General features: G+C 40.7%; 3 protein-coding genes and 1 long non-coding RNA gene across 7 annotated transcripts in view; 2 read left to right on the top strand and 2 right to left on the bottom strand.

The window, feature by feature from the left end:
• Positions 1 to 17,133, bottom strand: part of LOC108017504 (uncharacterized) — a 35,233-nt gene extending 18,100 nt beyond the window's left edge. For 2 of the 3 annotated variants that reach the window (XM_065865485.2, XM_036818249.3), the window contains exon 1: positions 16,320 to 17,133. The gene's annotated coding sequence lies outside the window, so the exon portion shown is untranslated. The remainder of the gene's footprint in view (positions 1 to 16,319) is intronic. The other variant, XM_065865484.2, reaches the window with a different exon arrangement.
• On the top strand, positions 893 to 5,806 carry LOC118877881 (uncharacterized). 2 transcript variants are annotated; one of them, XR_010654196.2, is made up of 2 exons: positions 893 to 1,084; positions 5,560 to 5,806. It is a non-coding gene; the product is annotated as an uncharacterized lncRNA (long non-coding RNA). The 2 variants fall into 2 exon arrangements; XR_005014526.3 differs by lacking the exon at positions 893 to 1,084 and adding an exon at positions 4,083 to 4,205.
• Positions 17,134 to 17,484: 351 nt separating the features above from the next.
• Positions 17,485 to 19,058, top strand: bocks (bocksbeutel). Its single transcript, XM_036818498.3, has one exon. It carries the CDS (start codon positions 17,577 to 17,579, stop codon positions 18,777 to 18,779), a length of 1,203 nt encoding a protein of 400 aa, XP_036674393.3. The 5' UTR covers positions 17,485 to 17,576; the 3' UTR covers positions 18,780 to 19,058.
• On the bottom strand, positions 18,936 to 21,694 carry P58IPK (dnaJ homolog subfamily C member P58IPK). The gene is made up of 3 exons (XM_017084488.4): positions 21,218 to 21,694; positions 21,034 to 21,147; positions 18,936 to 20,545 (listed from the first exon to the last, which is right to left on the bottom strand). Exons 1-3 carry the CDS (start codon positions 21,312 to 21,314, stop codon positions 19,251 to 19,253), a joined length of 1,506 nt encoding a protein of 501 aa, XP_016939977.4. The 5' UTR covers positions 21,315 to 21,694; the 3' UTR covers positions 18,936 to 19,250.
• Positions 21,695 to 21,793: the final 99 nt, after the last annotated feature.

The following is a 21,793-nucleotide window of genomic DNA, read 5'->3' as shown; positions in this document are numbered from 1 at the left end:
TCAAATCAAAACGCGAGGCGAAATCAAAACTTGCACAATGGGAGAAAAAGCAAAAACAAAGGCCAATCAAGAGCAATCAAGCGCCAAGAGGAAAACTTCAAGCTGCAGTTCTCAGATGCGTCACATTTTGAGATATAAGATACAAGATACAATATGCAATATGAAATATACAAGATACAGAGAGGCTGAAAGGCAGAGATACTCTTTATGTAGGTTGCTTCGGTTTCCTCTTTCTCCAGCTGTTTTAGTCATGAATCAAGCAATTGTCGAGGCACTTTTATACTGTTTTAAGCGATATTCATGTTGGGTTATGGGGCGGGGTAATTGGCCGGGCAAACGGGTTAACGCTGACGTTAACCCAGAAGAGTGGTGTGAAAAAGCGCGAATATCTCCCGGTTACAGATACAAATTGCGAATGGGCCCCTCCCTGACAAATTGTTTGTTCTCCCGCTTATTCGGCGAATCTCCTCTGGTATTATATTTTTTTTCGTAGCTTTTTCTCCTCGGTTTGTTTTGTTTTCGAAAGTTCTGGGCCTGACCTTGTTTTTTCTTTTTGTCTTTTGAACAAGCGCCATTCGAAGATGTCATTGGGTAAATAAGCCAGTAGAGAGTAGGGCTAATAAGAGAAAAATTCACTTTAAAATAAAGATAGAAAAACAAATGCCGCAACATGATTCCGCACTTTGCCACTGTTTCAACAGTTGTGTAAACAAACAGTCGGAACAACTAAACCGCGCCACACTCCAAAGACCCATTCCCATTCTCATTCCCATTACTATTACTATTTCTATTACGATTCCAATTCCTATTCCTATAGCGATTCCTATTCCGATTCCCAGTTAACTTTCAGCAGCGAAACTAATGCGACGGAACCGGCAACGTTGTGGTCCATTTCCACCGGCTGGAGCCAAACCAAATTGATCTTTGCCACCAGAAATGTGTCACACTTCCCCGCCAGCAATTGGGTCAGATATAATGATGGCACCCGGAATGGTAAATCAATTTGGAGGCACTCGACAACCCCAGACATGTTATTCCCGGCGGGGATTCGACTGTTAGTCTGGCATGGAAAATGCACGCTGTGGTAATATGTCTTTCTGATATTACGGCCGCTCAACAGGTTTAAAGGTTGATTCGGGCATTAAATTTGAATTTTACAATCAATTAACATAATAGTTCACCTAGAATATTGCCGATACAGCCATCAATCATTTTTTGTGGTCAAGAATATCGAGTGACTGATGGTGTTTACCCAGCAGTTTATGACCATTGAAAGGCTATGTAAATTTTGATTACAGTTCGACCTTTAATTTTCATATATTTATTATTATTAGGCAAATAACTTTTTGAGTAATGATCGCGAATTGACCTTCGGAAATCGTCACACCGGATTTTCCGCTTACGTAAAAACTAAAGTAAATAATTTTATTACATTTACATCTTGTAAAGCGGATTTCCAGTCTTTAAAATATTTAATTATCATAAAGATTTAATCCGAACTAGTTTGCCTTCGATATCGACTAAATATTACTAGATTCGGCTGATTACAAATATGTTTTATTTAAATAAAACTAGTTACCCACTGGTATATTAACTTCTTCACCAATCTTTAAAGTTTTTGTGTTTAAAAAGAGTTTCTTTCTGCTCCACTAAGTGTTCCAGTTTCGCACTTTCCTCACGGACTCAACAACCTCAACTCGTCTCAACATCGATTGCAATAAAGTATAAAATATCTGGCCCATAAACCAATTGCATAAACGATGAGCTCCATTTGGCGTAGGCTGTACCTGTATCGGTGCCCATTTTGAGGCAGCAACCTTCATGATTCTGATTCTGTATCTGTATCTATGCATAACTAGAGAACCGAGTTCCACCGGCAATGGGTTGGGATTTGAGTTTAGGTCTGGGGCTGCGTCGTTGATAATTTATATGTGTCGTCCAGCCCCCACAATCAAGTAACCAGCAGTGCCTTTGTTTTTACGGCCAGGGAGGAGTGAGTTTTATTTCCGTTTCACCATGCCCCCACATCGTTTTCCTTTTGGGCCTCGGCGGCATCTGAGAACAATCTTACATATGTAATTGCAATTGCCGGGCCACTCACGACAGTCGAACAACCAAACAACCAAACAACCGAACCACCGAACAACCAACAACGAGTTCGACAACGAGTTGGGATCTGGGTTTCGGGGAGGGAACATTTCTACCTTTTAATTTGTGCGGCATACTACGAGTATATTCCACTACACAGTAAGAATAAACATGTATTTTCGATCTTAATAAAAGGTTCTGAAGCAGATATAGATAAAGATAGAGGAAAGGTTCTGATCACTACAAAATAAATTAGACTTCTAAGGTATTATCAACAAATCTGTAAACCCTTAAAGATCCGTTCGACTGCATGCTAAATTAAAAGTAGTTTTGAGATCTATTAATCTTGACCGCTCTGAAAGAACTTTTCTAATCACAATTCTAGTAATTTTCCCCTGTGTAAACCACAAAGAAGGCTTCTCCCTTGGCTGCTTCATTTTAATGTTGTGTAAAGTTCTAAGACCCCGACAATTGCAACGGAAGTGCGTTCATTATTTTTAATGATTTTATTTAGTGGCTCCGCTGCTCCACCTTTTGCATTTGAATGCCTTTGGACAGGACTTCGAGGCATTTACACGCCGAACTCTCAAAACATCTTATCCTGATCTTGAGTTAAGGAATGGAATGTCTGGCTTGTTATGCCCCAGCAGACCGAGACAAGTAATTAGTGGTGGGATAAAGACGCGGCGGGGATCGAGGAGGCATAAACAAGTCAAGTTCTTTGATTCCCACTGTCCATAAAGATTAGGTATTTATGACCGCACCGACTTCCGTCCGTCGAAATACTATATGAGGGTGGTTCGGTAATATCTTAATGCATTTTACAAACACAGAAAATCTCGCTACCTGCCTCGTCTCTAGATTTTGGACAAAAGATCGTTGACAGTCTTTCCCAATTGTGTGTGATTCTCCAGAACCCTCTATTGATATTTAGCTACACTTATCTCTATATCTGTCTACGACTTGGTCTGAGCTGCTTTAATTGCATCTTTCAACAATTAGCCCGGCTGGCTAATTTTAATAATTGAATGGAAAACAACTGAAAGTCAGAAGGGCAGACGCGGGCTCAGCCACAATTGACATTCAGATGGAAACTGTCAGTCAACTTTGACCGCAGAATTAAACTACAAAATGAGAGCAATAAGCAGATTCTTAAATGCCCTTACTCATTCCGATTGTAGTACTTATAAAACTGTGATTAATGGGTTTGAGTATTCCTTAAAATGATTTCATTTATACACAAAGATCATATATATTACGTATCAGCAATGTAAACTGAATTTAACTATGAAATGTAACGATTTCAATAAATAGTATACGTTTTAATAATCACAACTTGAAAACTCGAGATTCAAAGGTATTCAGAACAAGTAAACTGATCATTTAGGTTTACAACTGAACAGTTTAAATTCCAACGTCATAATTATTTGCATTCTTTATAATAGAACAGGGTTAATCTATTCTCTAACTAGAGGTAGTTTGATAATTACAAGTTAACTATAAAATTCTATACTATTTTAAAGACCTATCTTAAAATAGCTTGTATTACTTTGTATATTTCTATCTTTACGATAACGACTTTATCAAAAGCCAATCTTAATCTGTATAATCGTATTTACCCTGAAGATTAATCCACCTTTCAGTCAGGTGTGCGAGTGCAACCAAAGGTTATTGTTGGGTTCAATGTGAGGGGGCACCGAACGCCCCTGACTGACAAGTGATCGGCCAGCAGGCAAACACAAAGGGGGATTCCAGGGGCTCTGGGGCTGGGGGATCTGGTTGCATCTGAGACAATTATAAACACAAACACACTACACGAGTGCAGCCACAAAAGGGTGAGCACAAAACGTTGCATGACACGCCAGCGGCAAACAATCGACATCAATTGTTGCATGTGATTTGCAAGTTTTCTATTTTGACGTTTTGTTTAGTGAGGCAAGGGGGAAACGCTACTGGGGGGGAGTTCGATTTACATATTACTGAAATCGGTATAAAAGGCAACAAAAGCCAAAGGCACAGCCTAAGCCGGACAAACGTCATTCAACATCATCGTCGTCTTCATTTGAATCAATTAAACCAGTTTGGCTCTACGACTGTGGGTATATGTGCATACAGATGTAGGTATTCATGGGTGTGTTTGTCAGTTTGCCAGTGAGTCCTACCCGTACTCATTAGGTATTCATCTGCCTCCACTGATGCTGCACTTGATTGATCATTCGCCGGGCCAGGCCGCGCCTAAAGTTGGGGAAAAATTCCATGAATTCGATTATAAGAAATCAAATTCTCATAGACATTACTGGATGGACAACCCCCCTTTTTTACTCTTTTTTCGAGAGCATTAAAAACCAACATCAAAGGTGCGAAAGACCGCTAGGGAAAACCAGTCTTATACACATGCATCTCTGGCTCTCTTTCGGCTTTTCGATTTTCGTTTTCCATCCGATCAAAGAATGCAAGTTTTTTGTTTCCAAATCCAAATCCCTCCGACCATCGTGTTAATTTTGGTGGCCCAAAACTGGTTTCTCAGATTATAGAACTCCTCCGCCGTCTAGGCACCAGAAACAACTGGTATTTATAATGTTTTAACGCTTAGTTAGGAAACAAAACATAAGAGACGACGTTAAGTTTAAGCTGGATTTAGGAATTTTTATGGAATGTTTTCCATTGTCTATGTTCTGAGACACCTCTTCTGTTGCCCCGTTCTTCTTTCTTTCTCAACAAAGAGTCGGACTTCATCGATTCCATTTTTTATTAGCATCGAAACAATCAATTTCCCAGCACTCAAACACTCCCAGATGAATCATTAAAGAACTAAAACTAATAGCCCGCTCATATATCATCCAGTGATCATATATCAGAGAGAGAAAGAGAAAAGGAAAAGCCAAATGCCTAGCCCCAAGACTCTGATTTATGCGCAATTTCATATGCCACTGCATATTTAATGAGTAATAACTGAAAAACAACACAAAAACAGAAACAGACATCCCGCACAGATAGCAAGAAAGAAAGAAAGATTATTTTCCTCTATGCTAATATTTAGTAATAGCAGACTTTTTCTGCATTTCAGTTAGCCTGTGTTTGCGCAACAATTACGAGGAAATTGCCAGAACAAAACAGAACACATTGCAGAGGCAGATATGTAGATACAAATACGGATAGATGGTAGCCAACTGTGTTCCATATAGAGATCCATGTGGGTTTTATCAACGAAATGAACAGAAGTGTAGTGGCATGTTTTGGATTTAAGTATTGAAGACCAGGCGAACTGGGTGAAACTGTTGTAGATCATAAGAAATGAGAAAGATCTTAGTAAAAGTCTATAAAAATTATTTATTGTTATTACCATCATATCATATATCATCTTATTATGCACACCAAATGAAATCTATTTGTTTCTAATATTCTACGATTATTCTTTGTTACTGAACATATAACCCCTACTGATCTGAAAACACACTGTCCCCATTCCAGATGTAACCCATGCAAAGTGCAAGTGGGTGGCGCCCGTTTAGAGAACTTTGGCGACAACAACCAGAAACAACTGGATCAACAACACAGCAACTAACAACACAATGGGAATACTGAGGCAATATGCAGTAATAAGCAATAAATGGAAATAAAGGTCAAGTTTAAGTGACGGCGATGACGAGAGAGGCAAAAAAAAAAACAGAACCTACAGATGTAATGGTAAATAAACGAATAAAAACTATATAGAGTGGGTGGACGGTTGTGGAAGTCGAAAAACAAGAAGGAGGGGAACTGTGGAGGCGTCTTATGAATGAATGAATATCTTATGAAATGCTTGGAACTATGTAAGTGGAAGTAACAAACCTGAAATGGTGGGACTGGGCTGAAATTCTCAGAGAGATCAGAAATTATTTTTATAGACATGAATCAAAAATTCTGGGAAATGTAAGACTCATAAAATATGTAAATGGGTAAAGGAACCATGGAAAAAATTAAGAAAAGAAATAATGCCGAAAATATTTATTGAATGATATTGGTTTGTATGAAAATATGTGTTTAAATATTTTTAACAAAAACAAAGTTCACAAAAAATATGTTTTGATGGGAAAACGAGGGGTAGGCCATGCCTAGCCCCCACCCAAAATAATTACCTTGCCAACCCCCTGGCCCGAAAACTGCCCACCCCCTTTGGGACCATCCCCCCATTGTAATTTCATTCATTAATTTGTGCCGTTGGCTGACTCCGTCGTCTTCGAGGGGTTAAGATTCAGCGAACCTCGACCACCAAAGAGCAAGTGCCAATTAAAATCGTATGAAACTGGAGGGGGGGCAAGTCGGGGGGCGTGGCTACTGTGGGGGTGTTAATTAAAATTGAAATCAATTGTTTCAACCAGCTCTCCGCAGTTAACGCTTCAACGAATTTCTACCCCTTGGACCGGACGAACGATCGTGTTCTTTTATAACTCTCAAATGTCAAGATTTCTGTTTTATGGTCCACTTAAGGGGCCAAAAATAGCGAAGACGCATCATTTAAAGCGTGATTGAGCTTCGCATGATCCCTCAAATTGTCGCGTTTATGCGAAAATGTCGCTAAAAATAAAACGATAGCTATCGCCGGTGCTCTAATTGCCTTGAACAACTGACAATGGATATAACTGAAATCCAATTAAATAATAGGACACGACACGTACGGAGTGATAGCTTTTCCCTCTTCCACGACGGTGAATATTTTTATCAGCTATCATATGTTAAGTGCGTGATCAGATATAGCTCACGAGTTCCAGAAGCGTACTTCAAAGGGGATGGTTAAATAATAAAAAGATAAAGAGAGTGAGTGAAGAAAAAAATCTGGCAAATGTCGGGGCTATAATCACAAAAAGCTTATATGATATATGATGGATAATAATAGAACTATAATATTATTAAGTAATAAATATTATTAAGTAATAACGTCTTACTTTTCATTTATCAGGGGTTTTTTTGGGCCAAGTCAACGCAACTTCGTATGCTATAATAAATATATACGATCTGGTAATAAAAAAAACATTCAGCAGTGCTGTCATATCTTATTTACTTAATTTAATATACCTTTTGAACTGATTTTTTTATTGCTATTTATTTGTCCTACACTCCTCCGCAGGCCCCTTTTGGTTAAACAACTCCGTTCTCAACTAATTCAGTGCACGGCCAGTGACTTTATCAGGCTTTAGATAGGGGCAATTTCATAGTTTGTTCGGTAATTACACTTTCAAGTCTTTAAATACATTTCCAGTAATTGTTTAAGCAATTTCAGTTAATGCCCGTCAAGTTTTGCCACTTGAATTGTTTTAGTTATTGCGCAATTCCAAAAGAGATTGGCTATCTCTGTCTTTGGCGTGTTGTAATACATTCTAATATATTCGGCCATTATTTATTATTATTTTTGTATATACCCTAATCGTTGAATATATTTGTATATGGTTAGGGTATTTTTTGCTCATTTACGCCTAATATGCTTAAAGGCTTAGGTTTTTCTATACGTTTTTTGCTAGTTGAATACAGATTACGTAGTTTCTGGATGGACTAAGTCAACAATAGAAAGGGTTTAGATTAAAAATTCTGGACAGGTGATTTATTTGTTTATTTAAATAATGTGTCAGAATTTAAAGAGCTGTTTATTTATTGTTTTATTTAAATGTAATTATACCAAAAGGGTAACATGACTGTAGTTATTTTATTGTATTTTTCAGTTAATAAAATAAATTGATAGGAAAAAAAGCTAATTCAAAATGGCTACTAGAAAAAAACGTAAATTAAAAATTCAATGCACATAACAATAAATTGAGGCCTTTGGCCGACTCAAACGGCAGCGGCCAACAACAATTGAAAAACCTTCATGAAAAATTAGCCACGATGAGTTTTTGTTGTTTGGCCGCCGCACGAACTAACCAAAAATGCTTTCGGCCGCTTTGGGCCGCTTTTTCATTCATATGGGCCAAGAGTTTTGAGCCAGAGTTTTGTTTTTATTTTGCTGTTTGGCGCACAAATCAATTGACAGAGTCACGTAATCAGCGCAATCATGGCTAAAATCATTTTGCGGCTTCTTCGTTTTCCAAGCGTCTTAAATCAATCAAAATGTCGCACCCAGGGAGATGGATAAAAGGTAAACGTAGACGAAGAAACAGGTTGTCTGTCATATCGAATTATGTTTTTTTGGGGAGATGCAAAAACGTTTAAGGGGAAAAAAACCAAAGTCAGCCTGGGGACCTTGAGTCAATTGATAAATGCATATTCAAGAGTTCAGTCGAAAGGCAGGTTAACTTTCCCATAGTTTTTGGTAGTTGCTTAATGGTCTACAGGTGGACCAAATATTGTTTTTCCCCTTCATTTTGTTTACCCAAAAATATTACAGCTCATTTGGAATGGAATTTATGTATTTGCCAAATTGATTTATTTTAACTGGCAATGAAAATTCTCAAACATTAGCCAAAACCAAACAAATTGCGGGGCATAAATTAAATTCAAATACTCGTTTGGTATATGCAGAATACAGCAAACAGCAAAAATGGCAGACATATTCAAGGTTTCGCCTTGCTAACCCACAAAAAACATGTAGTAAAAAATAAACAGAACACCCGCAAAGACCGATAATAAAAAAAAGCATTCCTCCGAACAAATAATAAAAAATAATAATAACAACTAAGCCAAACAAAGCCTCGCACAAACAACTGAAATGTTGTTCGCCTTTGCTTGTTTATTCGCGGCCAGTTTAGAAGAAAAAGGCTTAAACGAGCTGAGATTTATATTTGGGGGCTGGGGCTACAAATATTTCAGGAATTCCTCGGAAATCTTAAACACCTCACTCAACGCCAATAGCCATCCATAATTTTCCACTTGATTTTACCCATAATACCTCTCTTCCCGGCGTTTTTGCCTTTTTCAATTAGAGCAACATCAAACGGCAATTGCCACATTAAAGCTCGATTAAAGTTATAGAAAAAACAATTCCCTTTTGTAAAGCAATGTCTTTAACCTTTGCAGCGGCGGAAATTGGTGTAAAACTAGTCTCAGATTGCTGTTGCTGCTGTTGATGTTGCTGCTGTGCTGCAGATGTTGCTGCTGCACAGAGCGAGGCAATAACATTTTTGTATCACATTGCAAGGCGTTTTCAGGTTCAAGCCACTTTTGTGGTCAACAACATTTCACCGCGGCAACAACTTGTGCAGCAGCAACACTTCCGATATACCATGGATATGCCGGGCTTTATATGTGTGCAGCGACTTTAGCTTGTGGCTATGAATGAAATGGGTCCGAGTCCGAGGCTGAGTCAGAGCTTAGACCCGACTTTTCCACAAATGAGTTCATAACGTTCAACGGTTTGGCTCGGTTCGGGAGAGGAAAACATGAAAAGAGAAAAACTTTCATAATTACAAACAAGGCAGGCTCCTTGCATTGCACTGAGAAAAATGTTGACGGGCTTATGACACTTGATTTTATTTTAAAAAGTCAGCAACCTAAAAACATCATTTAATGTTTAAAGTTGATAAATAATTTCCCTGGTATTAAAACATCAAGCTTATTAAAAATCCTAATAAGTTTTTAAAAAAAGTCAGCAACCCAAAAACGACGGATCTTTTCCTGTAGGTTGATATAACCTTTTTCAAATCTAGTCAATTAGTCGAAAATTTAGCCACTGTCATAGGGCATTCTGTAATAATCCATTATTTCCCTAATATTAAAAACAAACTCATTAAAAATCATACAAAGATTTTAAATTTAATTTAATTTTTAAAATGTCAGAAATTTTTTTTTTCCTTTACCACTAATTAAAAAAAACCTAAAAACCAGAGGATCAGGCTGCAGTTAAAAAGGTTAAAATAGAATTTAAAAAAACCGAAATTAGAAAACAGTTTGAATGAGCTTACTAAAATTTATCAATACAATAGTCGACCCCAAAGTGTTGATATTTTCTCCCTCTGTAGTGCCGTTCAACTCGCCGCAGTGACTGTTGTTTGGCGCAAATGTGCGAAGAGTGGCCGCTGACTCTGGTTTGCTTCAGTAGCTGATTATTTAATCGAAATGATTATGTTTTGGCGTTGCCCATTAAATGTAATCATGCAACTAAGTGCAACACACTAGCTGCAACAGCAGCGGCAACGTCCCGAGAGATCCGATCCCAAGATCCCGAACCCGAGCCCCGGTCCCCCCCGTCTTTTCTTGTCTTCTGCGATCTCTGATTGTTCATAATTAGCCGTGGCAGGCAGGAAGTATCACACAGGCCATACAACACAAAGCCACCAATTTGCGTTGTAAAGTGAAATAAAGCAATCAAACGCTCAAATTGTTTGGGAGCCAGTAGCTCCAGTTCCGAACTCGTTGCGCTGGCAACCCAAAAAAAAATGGTAGTAAAACCAAAAAAACCAAACAAAAATTATAGCAAGTGCAGAGAAAATCAAACAATGACAAATTGCTGGGAATGGCTTTTCTTTTCCATCATTTTCCCCATAATGGTGGGTATGCAGAGAATAATTGTGCGTAATAAAGCAAGCAACCGCTTCCTCTTTGCAGTGAAAACTTTGGCTAAAAGATTATATACAATCTTAGGAAATTAAAAATAAAATTATTATACAGTGTTATCTCTAACCTTATATAAAAGGGTCTTTTTTCGGTTGCATCCCAAACCCTTCTTGTCAGCACGAGATTTTCTAATAAAAGTCTTAGATCACCACTTCCTTTATTAAAAATACTTGTTTGTTTGTTCTGTTTATCATTACAAATAACAGAATTCAGTATATCATTGTCACCCTTTGAGTTATTGTATATATTTTGACTGGTATTTGCTCATTTAGGGACAATTTAGCGATAGTGTCAACTATATGAGGCTGCAGGTTTTAATGGCACACTTGCTGCAAACTTATCGCATTTTTTGGCTTATCATTTAATCCCAGACACGCACATCCGCCTAGATAATACTACGTCAGATGAAATACTGTTTTTCATTGGTTGCTAAGCTAGATCTAATAGTTATTTAATGAATGGGCTTGGTTTTAGCGAGACCTTTGGTAAGTATATTGACATGGTTTCACTGTTACTAGCACGTAATAGTTGTTTAGTGGATAGAAAGCCCCAAGTTTCAAATCAAAGTCCCCTCTTTCGTTGCCGAAATTATCGGCATTCTCGTACGCTTCATAATGCAACATATTTCCAAGACATTCGGCACTTATCTTTCTCTAGGAAAACTCGGTTTTTAGCACAGCTGCCAGCTGCTGTTTCGGATAGAAACTCAGCTGTCTCGTGTGGTTTTTAGTTAATTCTAGCCTCTGGCCGAGGGCTTCGTAAATGTCAGTTAGATTTGTCACAACTTAATTGCTTTAAACGCTTTGGCACGGTTCTAAAAATTGCAATCAATAAATGGGGAAACCTAGAAAATACAATTAAATATTTATGGGTTATAAAGCGACGTTGTCGGCCGGCGGAATTTCAGCTTATAACAAATCAATTAATTTAGTCGGCACGCAAGGTATTTTACAAATCATACTTAATAAGGTCAAATTGGCAATTGAACAACAAATAAACCGACTTAAAACAAACAGCAATCCCAAACGAGTTGGCTTATAAAAAATTAAACGAATGTATCTTTTATCGGACTTTATGCAAATTAAGAGCTAAAAAGTTGCCTCAGCCGGCGGACAAAGAGATCGAAGCCAGTTAAATAACAAATTGATAAATATTAATAAGGCCACAGGGTTTCAACTTGATTTCTGTATGCGTGCATTGCATTTACGCTTGAGTTATCCGAGTATCTGCGTATCAGGGTATCTAGTGGATACAAAATGTCATCACAGTTACAGTTAGGCTTCAGAAGCAACTAAATACCTGGCCATTTTAATGCAAAGCACACAGAGCAGGTGGAATGTATCCGCCAGATACAAATTGCACTTGCAATCGAGTGTAAACAAAACAAAAGGCGCAAGAAACACGCGTGCGCTCGTAAGTCGACTCGAGATACGATCGCTTGGGTTTCTTTTACCCTAAGATACATGTGTAAATATATATATGTACATGTATCTGCGAGATTGTGGCAATCTAATATTTATTAAGACACCGTGTGACTTATGCCCCGCGATGCCTTGACTTTAGCCCGGGATTCAGAATCCAAATCAGCTGGATGCAATTGTCGTCCCTATCTGATGACTCAAAATGGGTCACCAGATAGTGCAAAGATATGTCGTCTGACTTTGTTTACCTTTCAAGCAGCTCGTACGTTGTAAAGTGCCATGCGACAGATAGCCAGCAGAGGTCTTTAAATTATTTTATTACAGGGTTTTGTTTGTGACTCACCAAGCTACTTTAATCAATTACATGAAAATTAGAGTGAGTAACAGAAACCGAAATGGCTCAAATGATAAGATGGACTGTACGGAAAGGAAGTCTTATGCAAGAGTATTTTTTGGTCTTTAAAGGAAGGTTGTATTTCCTAATCTGTATACTGAATTGCCAAAGAAAAGAGCCTTTCGAGGTAAAAATGCATAGACTGATATGGAAAATTAAACCTCTTAGTTGATAAAACAAACTAATTACGCCGCATTTTTAAAATAACTTATACCTACATAGTTGATAAGAAAATAAGTACTTTGAAATATATTTAGGACTCATAAAAGAATTTAACTATTCAGTTTCAAACTGAGTCTTCACACTAGTTGGGAAATTTGCCTATAAAATAACTTATCAAAGTTGGAATTTCCCATCCGATTTATGGAGCGAGGCAAACCCCCTTATCTGATAAAAAGCACCTACCCAGGCAGGAATTTCTAGCCTGATTTTTTGTGAGAGGGGAAAGCCAGAGACTTCACCTTCGAATCGGGGCTTTCCACTCCAATAACTTTGGCCAATGGCTCTCGGCCCGAAGTCAATTCCATGGCGATCCGCCCAGAAGGCAGTTCACAATTAGCAGTAACCTCAATGGCTCGACATGTCTCCTCCACTCGTGTCACTCGTGGCAACCTTGTGCTTGTAGCTATGGACATGGGGTGTACTGTATATGTATCTATATATCTAAATGGATACCGCTTATTGGATAAGTAGATATATGCCGATCAGCGATCGACGGAATTTAGCATTTTGTGCGATCGGCGCTCGTAAGCGACACATAAACCATAATTAAAAGCGAAAAACAGTTGGCCCCAAATCGAAGGCACCGAAAAAACCAGTAAGCAAAACCAAAAATGCGCGCGCGTTTGCGCACTGCGCACCTGTTTTTCGTTTTTTTTTTTTTAGTTTTTCGTACCCCCCCAATGGAGTCTATATATACCCCTCGGATCCAGCAGCACCCTCGCCGCCAGTTGAAGTTGGCCAGTTTCATGAAACAATTACGAATACGAGTGCAAAACAAAAACCGATCCAATCCGATCCGATCCGAAACAAGCTGAGGCGAACGGCAAGTTGGCCAAGCTGTTGGCCAAGTTAAGACGACTTGGGGCTACTTTGGGGCGACTTGAGGGGTCCACCACCGCCACTCGGCTTATTGCAACGATCGCCGCATAGCCAAAATGCACAGTGGTATTTAGGAATTTGTAGATCCATATACTACTAAAGAAATACATATAAAAATTCTGTATAATATCGGATATACCATATATACATAAATCAAAACCAAATGTGAACGATTGTTAAATTTATAAATGTCTACCTTAGATATAGCAATTATAATTCGATGTAATTTGCGCTTAATGGCTTGTAAATTAGTCGTGATTTTTAGTTGGTTGCTTTGCCTGAACACAAATCTATTATCTTTCAAGGTGAGCACTTTGCCATGCATTTTTCTTGAAATGCCTTATAGGCATGGCTATCTGCATGTGGTTAAATAATGCCATTGTTGGGCTTTGCGGCCCACAGTGATCGGCAACTGGCCCGGTTTGCCTACGAATGGAGTAGCCTCTCCTTGTCGCCCCACTGACTATCCCCCTTTTCCAACGCCGCCCCCTTTTCATCCTTTTCATTCAACACTGCACAGAGATAAAAAAGAGTTAGACATTAAAATAATATCATGTTAATAATATTATGTTAAGATTATTACTATGTTTCCCAGATCTCATAGGTCAATGTAATATTCTTGGTTAAGATAGGTTAGAATTCCAAAATAGATTGGGATTAGTATATATTTGGGGTGTTTTTATTTTAATAAGCACCTCTTCTCTATTAAATTGAAATATACAATTGAATTTATCCCAAAAATGTATTTATAATTAAATACATTTCATAATCAGGTTTTAAATGACGATAAATCATTATTACAGTATATCTTTATGTGTGATAAGCGCTTTGATTTCTTTTTTATATATAGAAATTTAAATATAAAATGGCATTATTTTAAAATATTCATTTGAGATTTTATAAGTTTCGGATCAGGTTTTTTAAACGATGATCAACTTTTCTTTCTGTGTGCTGATCGCTTCGATTTCTGCTCGATCGCTCGCCTTTTTAGCTTTGGCGTAAAATTGCAGAGCGATCTTATAGTTGTTTTTGTTGCTGCCTTTGCTTTTCTGCCATTAAGGCAACAACGGCTGAAACACAGATACACACACTCACACAAAAACAAAGACAAACACAAACACAAACAAACATCGGGCAAGAAACCTGTAGAATTTACAATTACAACGTATCTGCGTCAATGCTTTTTTAACGTTTTTTCATACTTTGTTCGCTTACTGGGCGCATTTGCAATTGAAGCGTGGCTCACACAGATACGAAAACGCACACATGCAGCCGGCTAACCCACTTGATATCGCCATCCCTTTCCCACCGAGCTGTTTGAAGTCTGAACGTGTTTTTTATATAACTTTTTTATGCGCATAGTTTTGTTGTTCATAAAACTTGTTGTTGTCGCTTGTTTTGTTTTTTTTTTATTATTTTCTGCATATATTTTTTGGTGGGAATATTTGGCATTTTGTTTTGAGGAATTTTGTTTTTTTCTTGTCTAGCGATAAGTAGATGCAAGATACGAATGAATAAATGCATTTGGCTGTGAGTCATATGGGATTGGAATTGGTTTTGGTTTTGGCTATTTGGTATTGGGAAATTTCAACAGGTAAGTGAGGTTTCCAGAAATATAATGGCTGAAACAATTTCAGTTTCTCATATTCGCACACGCCATGCAATTTAATTTGATAGATAAATCATTTTCGAATCTGTTATCTCATTCATTTTAGTGTCAAATCGGAGCTCTCTCGACTCAAACCCAACTCAATCCCAATACCGAACCCAATCCCACTCAACGACTACGATCCACTCAACTCTCATGACTTCATTTGGTCTTGTGCAATTTACTGATTATCTCATAATCATCTGCTCGTGTGCTTCAATTTGTTTCCAACGCGACTTTTTCTCCGCGGCTTAATGATGCCTGCAAATTAACCATAGATTACATAAATAAAATAAAATTAAATAAAACGAGAAAACAAAAGGCAGGCAACAAATTTGATTTGATTAAGTTACGGTTGCATTTCAAATTTGGCATTTACAACATTTTTCTCGTCGTGTGTCTGTGTGTGTTTGTTGTGTTTTCGTGCTGATTTATTCCGATTTTGGCCCAGCCGCGTTTTCAGTGAAAGTTGAGCGAGTTCAAAACAACAGGCAAAGGTTGTGTCAATGAACTAAGGCGGTCGAATTCCCGAATTTGGGTTGGCATTGGCTAATGGCCAAGGTATTGGGCTAATCTTTTGTTAACACCCAATTGGCTTATCGATACAAGGCCCCTCACGTGCCTCTTCTATCAAAGTGCTCCAAATATAGTCGATGACCGGCTAAATGGGTCTATTAGATGTTACAGATTACGTTGCCTAACACGATTTGGTTTATTAAAAAAATTGGTGGCTAAACTGGAATATCATATTGCCTATCACGATTGGTATTTTTCACAGAAAAGCCCACTTTTAAATACTGTTGCTAAAGTTTGATATCCATTTTACAATTCTTCAACAAACATGACTTTGTAATAGAATCAATATGTTTAACACAGTTTAACATTTGAAACATATTTTATAATGTTATAATATCTCTGATAAACATGATCCTAAAGTAGTTTTAATTTAGTAGTCCTAATGTTGATATTGTTACCTCTTGGTAGGAACTGTTAGATAGATCGTATTACGTACTTAGAATTTATGAAATTTCTTCGGAAATTTGAAGCCAAGGTGCTATACACTATTTACAGAACATTCGTATTGGGAAAGTTCGAGTTATAAAAGGCCAAAGTATGGCTAAATGGTGTTTATTTTATGGCTCACCTGGTGATGATCGTTGCAGCAACAGGTAGTTGTTTCTGGAAAGGCGGACTGGCGATAAGAAAAAAGGCCACGCGAAGAGTTTCGGCAATGGCAATATCGAAATACCAACGGCAATTACTCGTTCACTTTCGATTTGATCGGCCGATAAGGCTTTTACGGGGAAAACTCGGTGTTAACACGGGTAAACAAAGAACAAACACACTTTATTTTTCTGTTTGCGTTTCAAAACAAAGCCCAAAAATCTGTGGATCTTTTTTTCTTTTCTTTTTTTTCGTTGTATTTTTTTACGTTTTATATGTGTTTGTCTCGCTTGCTCTTTTGGGGCGCCTTTCTTTCTCACTCTTGTCCGCTTTAACCGGTTTTTTGGTTTATGTTTATGCTGCTGCTGCTGCTGTTGTTGTTTCCCTTGCTCACGGCTTGAATTTGGGATGAAAATATGCTGCAATTGCAACTAGCAAATTGTCGAATGTCCCCAGCCACTTGTTTGTTAATTCGTAGCAAAAACGAAGACTTTAAAACACCCGCGAGAGAGGTAAACAAAGTGAAAAACTAAATAAAAAACACACGCGCAGGCGCAGAACGCAAAAAGAACGCAGGAATGTGTTGGCGAACAGGTGTTAAAGATTTTCGGCCTCTTCTCCACAATCCAATGTTTAATTTGTTATTTTGTGTGTTGTAAGTATCTCCCCTGCTTTTCACGCAGCGACTTGAGTTTTCTTTGGCTTGGCGAGCGCTTTCCGCGCGGCGATTCGTTTAATTCGAGCGTGTTGTTTGCGATTGAACACCTGTTGCGCGTTCGATTTTCATAAAACTAACTGTGTGACCGTCGGTGGCCAGGTGAAATATACCACGAAAATTGCCATAGCACTGGTCTGGCAGCACTGGCGGGAAAACACTTATTCGGAGATTTAACAACACTGGTTGGCGTTTTAATAGGGGTATTCCAGTATAGTTAAATGCAATAAATAAAAATGTATTTAACTTGTGCAAGTGTTTTACAACATTTTCAAAGTCTATTTTGTTATACATATAAGAAACGAACTATTTTATATTGAAAGTTCAATTATATATTAGTTTTTTGTATAATGTTACAACACTGATTGAAAGTATCGATACAACTATCGATAGACACGGAATATTGACAATCGCGTCCGCGCCATCGCTAACAGCAATAGCAACAATCAGTGACGACATAGCTATTTTTGTTTTGAGTTTCACCACATTACGCTGCTCTGTACGTGATTGAATTTAAAAAAGATGTCCGACACCGCTTTACTGGACTCGTTGAGCAACAAGGAGCTGCTGGCCAAGTGCCTGCAGCTCGGCCTGCCGGGCGTCCCCGTGACGGACAGCACCCGTAGTGTGATCATTCGCCGGCTCAAGGCCACAATCTCTGGGACTCCACTGAACAAAGGCAAATCTGCAAGTAAGAAAGCAACACCCAGACGTGAGACCGTGCACGGCAGCCAGGTTTCGACGCCCACTTCAGAGCCAGTGCGTCGTTCGGCCGGAAGAAGTGCAGCCCGCAACAACGGAAGCAAGATCAGCGAGCAGGGTCGTCGCACCATCGCCTACGGGCTGGACAACACCTCGATCTCTGGGAGGTCGGTACAGACCACGACCACTGTCTCAGATGTGGGTTCCCAGTCGGAGGACGATGACTTCTACGTGGTGGATTCACCTGGAGGCAGATACCAACAGGACCAAAAGAACAGGCGCTCTGTCTCACTGACCAAGTCCGGAGTTCTGACCACTTCGTACACCCGCGAGGTGGACCAGCCGCTGTACGAACAAGAGGACATACCAAGCAGCTACACCTACGAGAGACCACAAGTGACAGCCGCTCCGCTTCACACACTGCCTACCTATGAGCCACGCATCGAACCCTCGACCTACAGACGCACAGATTTGGGTTTCTCGCGACCCCTGCTGACCCAATCTAATCTTAACTCCACCAGCTACCAGGAGGCATCGGGATTCAACCCGTCCCTCTCGCCCGTTTCGCCAAGAAACACTTTCAGCGGCTCCGCCAGGCCTTTTGGCGGTCCAGCACCAGCTCCGGTACGCCAGCGTTCGAGTGTGGCGGCCGGTGGAAACAACTTAGCCCGTGGTCGCCTGCTCCAGCCTACCACCGCGGTGAACACTCTCTATCCGCAACTGAATCAGTTCTACGATCAGCCAGACAATGCAGGCGAACCCATGGAAACCGAGAGCGAGTCCGAGGCGGAGGCAGCCCCGATCCGGAGCAGTCATTTCGCAACCAGACGCTCCTCGCCGTTGGCCAGGCCTCAGAGCAGGAAACCTCTGGTGAGACAGCACGACCAGGTGTCACCCATGTCGCAGTTCCGTGCCTTGCTCGTATCGCTGGATCAGAAATATAATCTCAAGTTCTACTTTATACTGGTAGTGACAGTGATGCTGGCCACCATGATCTATGTGGCCATGACACCCAACTCTTAGGAAGGCTTAATAACATGTTACTGCGATTGCCTTCCAAATTTGGTCTCGGTTAATACATGCATTTGGACCCCTGGACTTCAATGGAGGACTTTCCATCAAGACTTTGCACCTTAAGACTATTTTAAATTCCCAGACAAGTTCAGAAGTACACAAATATTCAGTTCAAATTGCCAAGTCTTTAATTGCTTGTTTTCGCATATGGTTTCTTTTTATACATAATTAGAAAAATGTACTACATTATAATTATTGTATTGTATTAAATAAACTAATTAAATGTAAGTGCTCAGTGTTTTGTTGCGATTTGTGTGTGTGGTACTCTCTGACAACGGATCAGGGGATTTCTATGCTTTATGCTACTATTTACACGCCATTTAAATGAACAAAACAAACAGTGTAAAATCGTCGAAGGATATCGGGGGGGATCGCGGCTAGGACATCACAAAGCAAATGGCTGCTGGCGGCGATGGCTGACTAATTGAAGTGGAACTTGAACTGGAACGGCGACCCGTGCTGGAAGTGGCCGAACGGATGTTCGCCGTGGAAGCCGCCGCCGCCGCCGCGCTGAGCGGCCTCAGGATCCAGGGGATCCTCGCCGTTGTCAAACTGCCGGCGTTTCTCGGGATCGGTCAGCACCTCCTTGGCGGCGGCGATATCGATGAACTTCTTCTCGGCCACCTTCTTCTCCTCGTCCCGGAAGTTGTCCGGATGCCACTTTTGCGCCGCCTTCCTGTACGCCTTGACGATCTCCTGTTTGGTGGCGCTGCGCTTAACGCCTAATATCTTATAGTAGTCCCTGCGCTCTGACTGCTTCTGCAGCTTCTTGGCCCGCTGGATGCCCTCTTTCGCGCGGGTGTTGCTCTCCTCCAGGTCGAGTGCCGCTTGGTAGGAGTGTATGGCATCGTCGAACATCTCGGTGCCCAGCAGCGCCTCAGCCCGATCACAGTAAACCTGGGCGTCCTTCATAATATCCAGGGCCTCCTTGCACTGCTGCAAGGCTTTGCCAAACTGTTCGTCGCCCGTGTAGCAATTGCAGAGCACCTTATGACCCTCGTACCGGATCATCGTCTCCACTGGTTCGTGCCGCAGCACCGCCTCTCCGGCAGATATACAGTCGGCAAACTGCTTCTCCTCGCGTGCCTGCTCTGCGTTCACCAGCTGCTTCTCCACCTTGCGGAGTTTCTTGTAGAAGGGGAAGCAGAGCTTGTGCTCCGGATCGAACTTCAGGCACTCGCGGATCTCCTTCAGGGCATTGGTGGCATGGCCAATAGTGTACAGCAGCTGCGCGATGTTGTAGTGACCCTCAGTACTGTCCTGGGTGAGTCGGTTTACCTGTCGCAGGTCTGCAATGGCGGACAATGGATCGTTGACGGCAATGTAGGCATCTGAGCGAGCCTGTCGGAAGGGCACCGCCCACGGAGAGATCTCCAGCAACTGTGTGATCATGCCAATGGCGTTTTGGTGGTCGTTATGCAGAATCAGCTGCTTCACGAGAGACCATTGCTCCTGGGCGGGGGTCAGGCGGGAGTAGTGCTCCAGCACCAGACCGTTGTTGGGCTCCTCCTGGAGCACTTGCTCGAAGTCCACGATCGCTTGTTCATACTCTCCGCTCTTCATGTACACCACACCCCGCTGGATGCGGGCGGCCGTAAAGTCTGGCTTCAACTCCAGGACCCTGCTGAAGTCCTGGACGGCAAAGCGGGTTTTGCCCAGCGCCAAGTAGACGGTACCACGCTTGAAAAGCGTCAGGTAGTTGTTGGCATCACCCTCTGTGGAGGAGATATGTGTTAAATTAAAGGTAAGAGAAAAGAACGGTTGGGCATATCCTTGGAGTATCCTTGAAGTTATAACAATCTAGCCAACGGCTGGCAGAAATAAAGAGGTCATTCTGCACTTCATAAACCACATTAATAATAATATTTGATTAAAGTTTGTTCATCTACTTCGATTCTTATATGGTCATAACTATCTTGTAGACCTTGATATTTGCTTTAAAAAGGTAAACCGATAGTAAAATAAATAAAATTCTTCTATTTCTTGGGGAAAAGAAGTTAAATATGCAGAAAATATTAAAACTAAAAGGTTATAACGCTAGCCATGGCAACATTTGATGACTACTTTGAGTAACACTTAAAAATTCAACCAAAATAACAGCAGCTGCTATGGTAATTCACGACTGACCTTTATAGCTGCAGAATTTTAACATAGAACTTTCGCTCTCAAGGCTATACCAAGTTTTTTGGGCATATATAATTACCAACAGCCGCATGGTAGTGCGTCAGTGCATCCGACAGCTGACCGCGGGCCAGGAATTCCTTTCCCAGCTCCAGATGGTTCTCAATGTCCGCCGGACTGGCCGACGACTCGGCGCCTGTGCGAAAAGCAATGACGTGTTGTTAGCCAGTCTTCAGAGATAAGGGACTACAGCTGTGTGCACTTACCTTCCAAGAAGAGCTCCATGAGGAGAATCAGCAGGCAGGCGGCCAGTTTCTTCTCGCCGCCGCCGATCATGAGTAGGTCGCTCAATGGCAAGGCCATGTTTATGGGCTACGTGTACTTGGATGGCCGCACAAAACCCGAATGTGGGCGTGATTTGGAGTCGAATCTCTATCGACACGCACGTCAGATCTGCTTGGCGTGGCAGCTGCTAATCTCTACGGGAGCACCCCGCCCCCTCTTCCGGCTTGGCTATTATGGATTTGACTCCGTTTTTGGTCAACTTGCAGCGCCGTCTGCGTTTTTTATTCGGCTTTTTCTGAATTGGTCAGTTGGGTTTGGTAAGTTTTCTGACTGATAAGGATCTTGCTGGTTGTCCTTGTGGACGTCGCCGCCACTGCTAACTTGGATTCGCGGCCGCTGGGCACTGAACTTTTCGCTTATAAATATTATAAACTAAAAACTGACGTGTTCCTAGAGATGGGCAACTGTCGGCCGCAGGTGAAACTGGTCACCGATACCAGACGCTGTCACGAGTCACAGCTATCGCATGTGGGCGGTCACTTCGCGGGCAATTTCTA

Source organism: Drosophila suzukii, chromosome 3, assembly GCF_043229965.1.
Source record: "Drosophila suzukii chromosome 3, CBGP_Dsuzu_IsoJpt1.0, whole genome shotgun sequence".
Lineage (NCBI taxonomy): Eukaryota > Metazoa > Arthropoda > Insecta > Diptera > Drosophilidae > Drosophila > Drosophila suzukii.
Note: the sequence above shows the minus strand (reverse complement) of the source record. Positions and strands in the feature narration are given on the sequence as shown.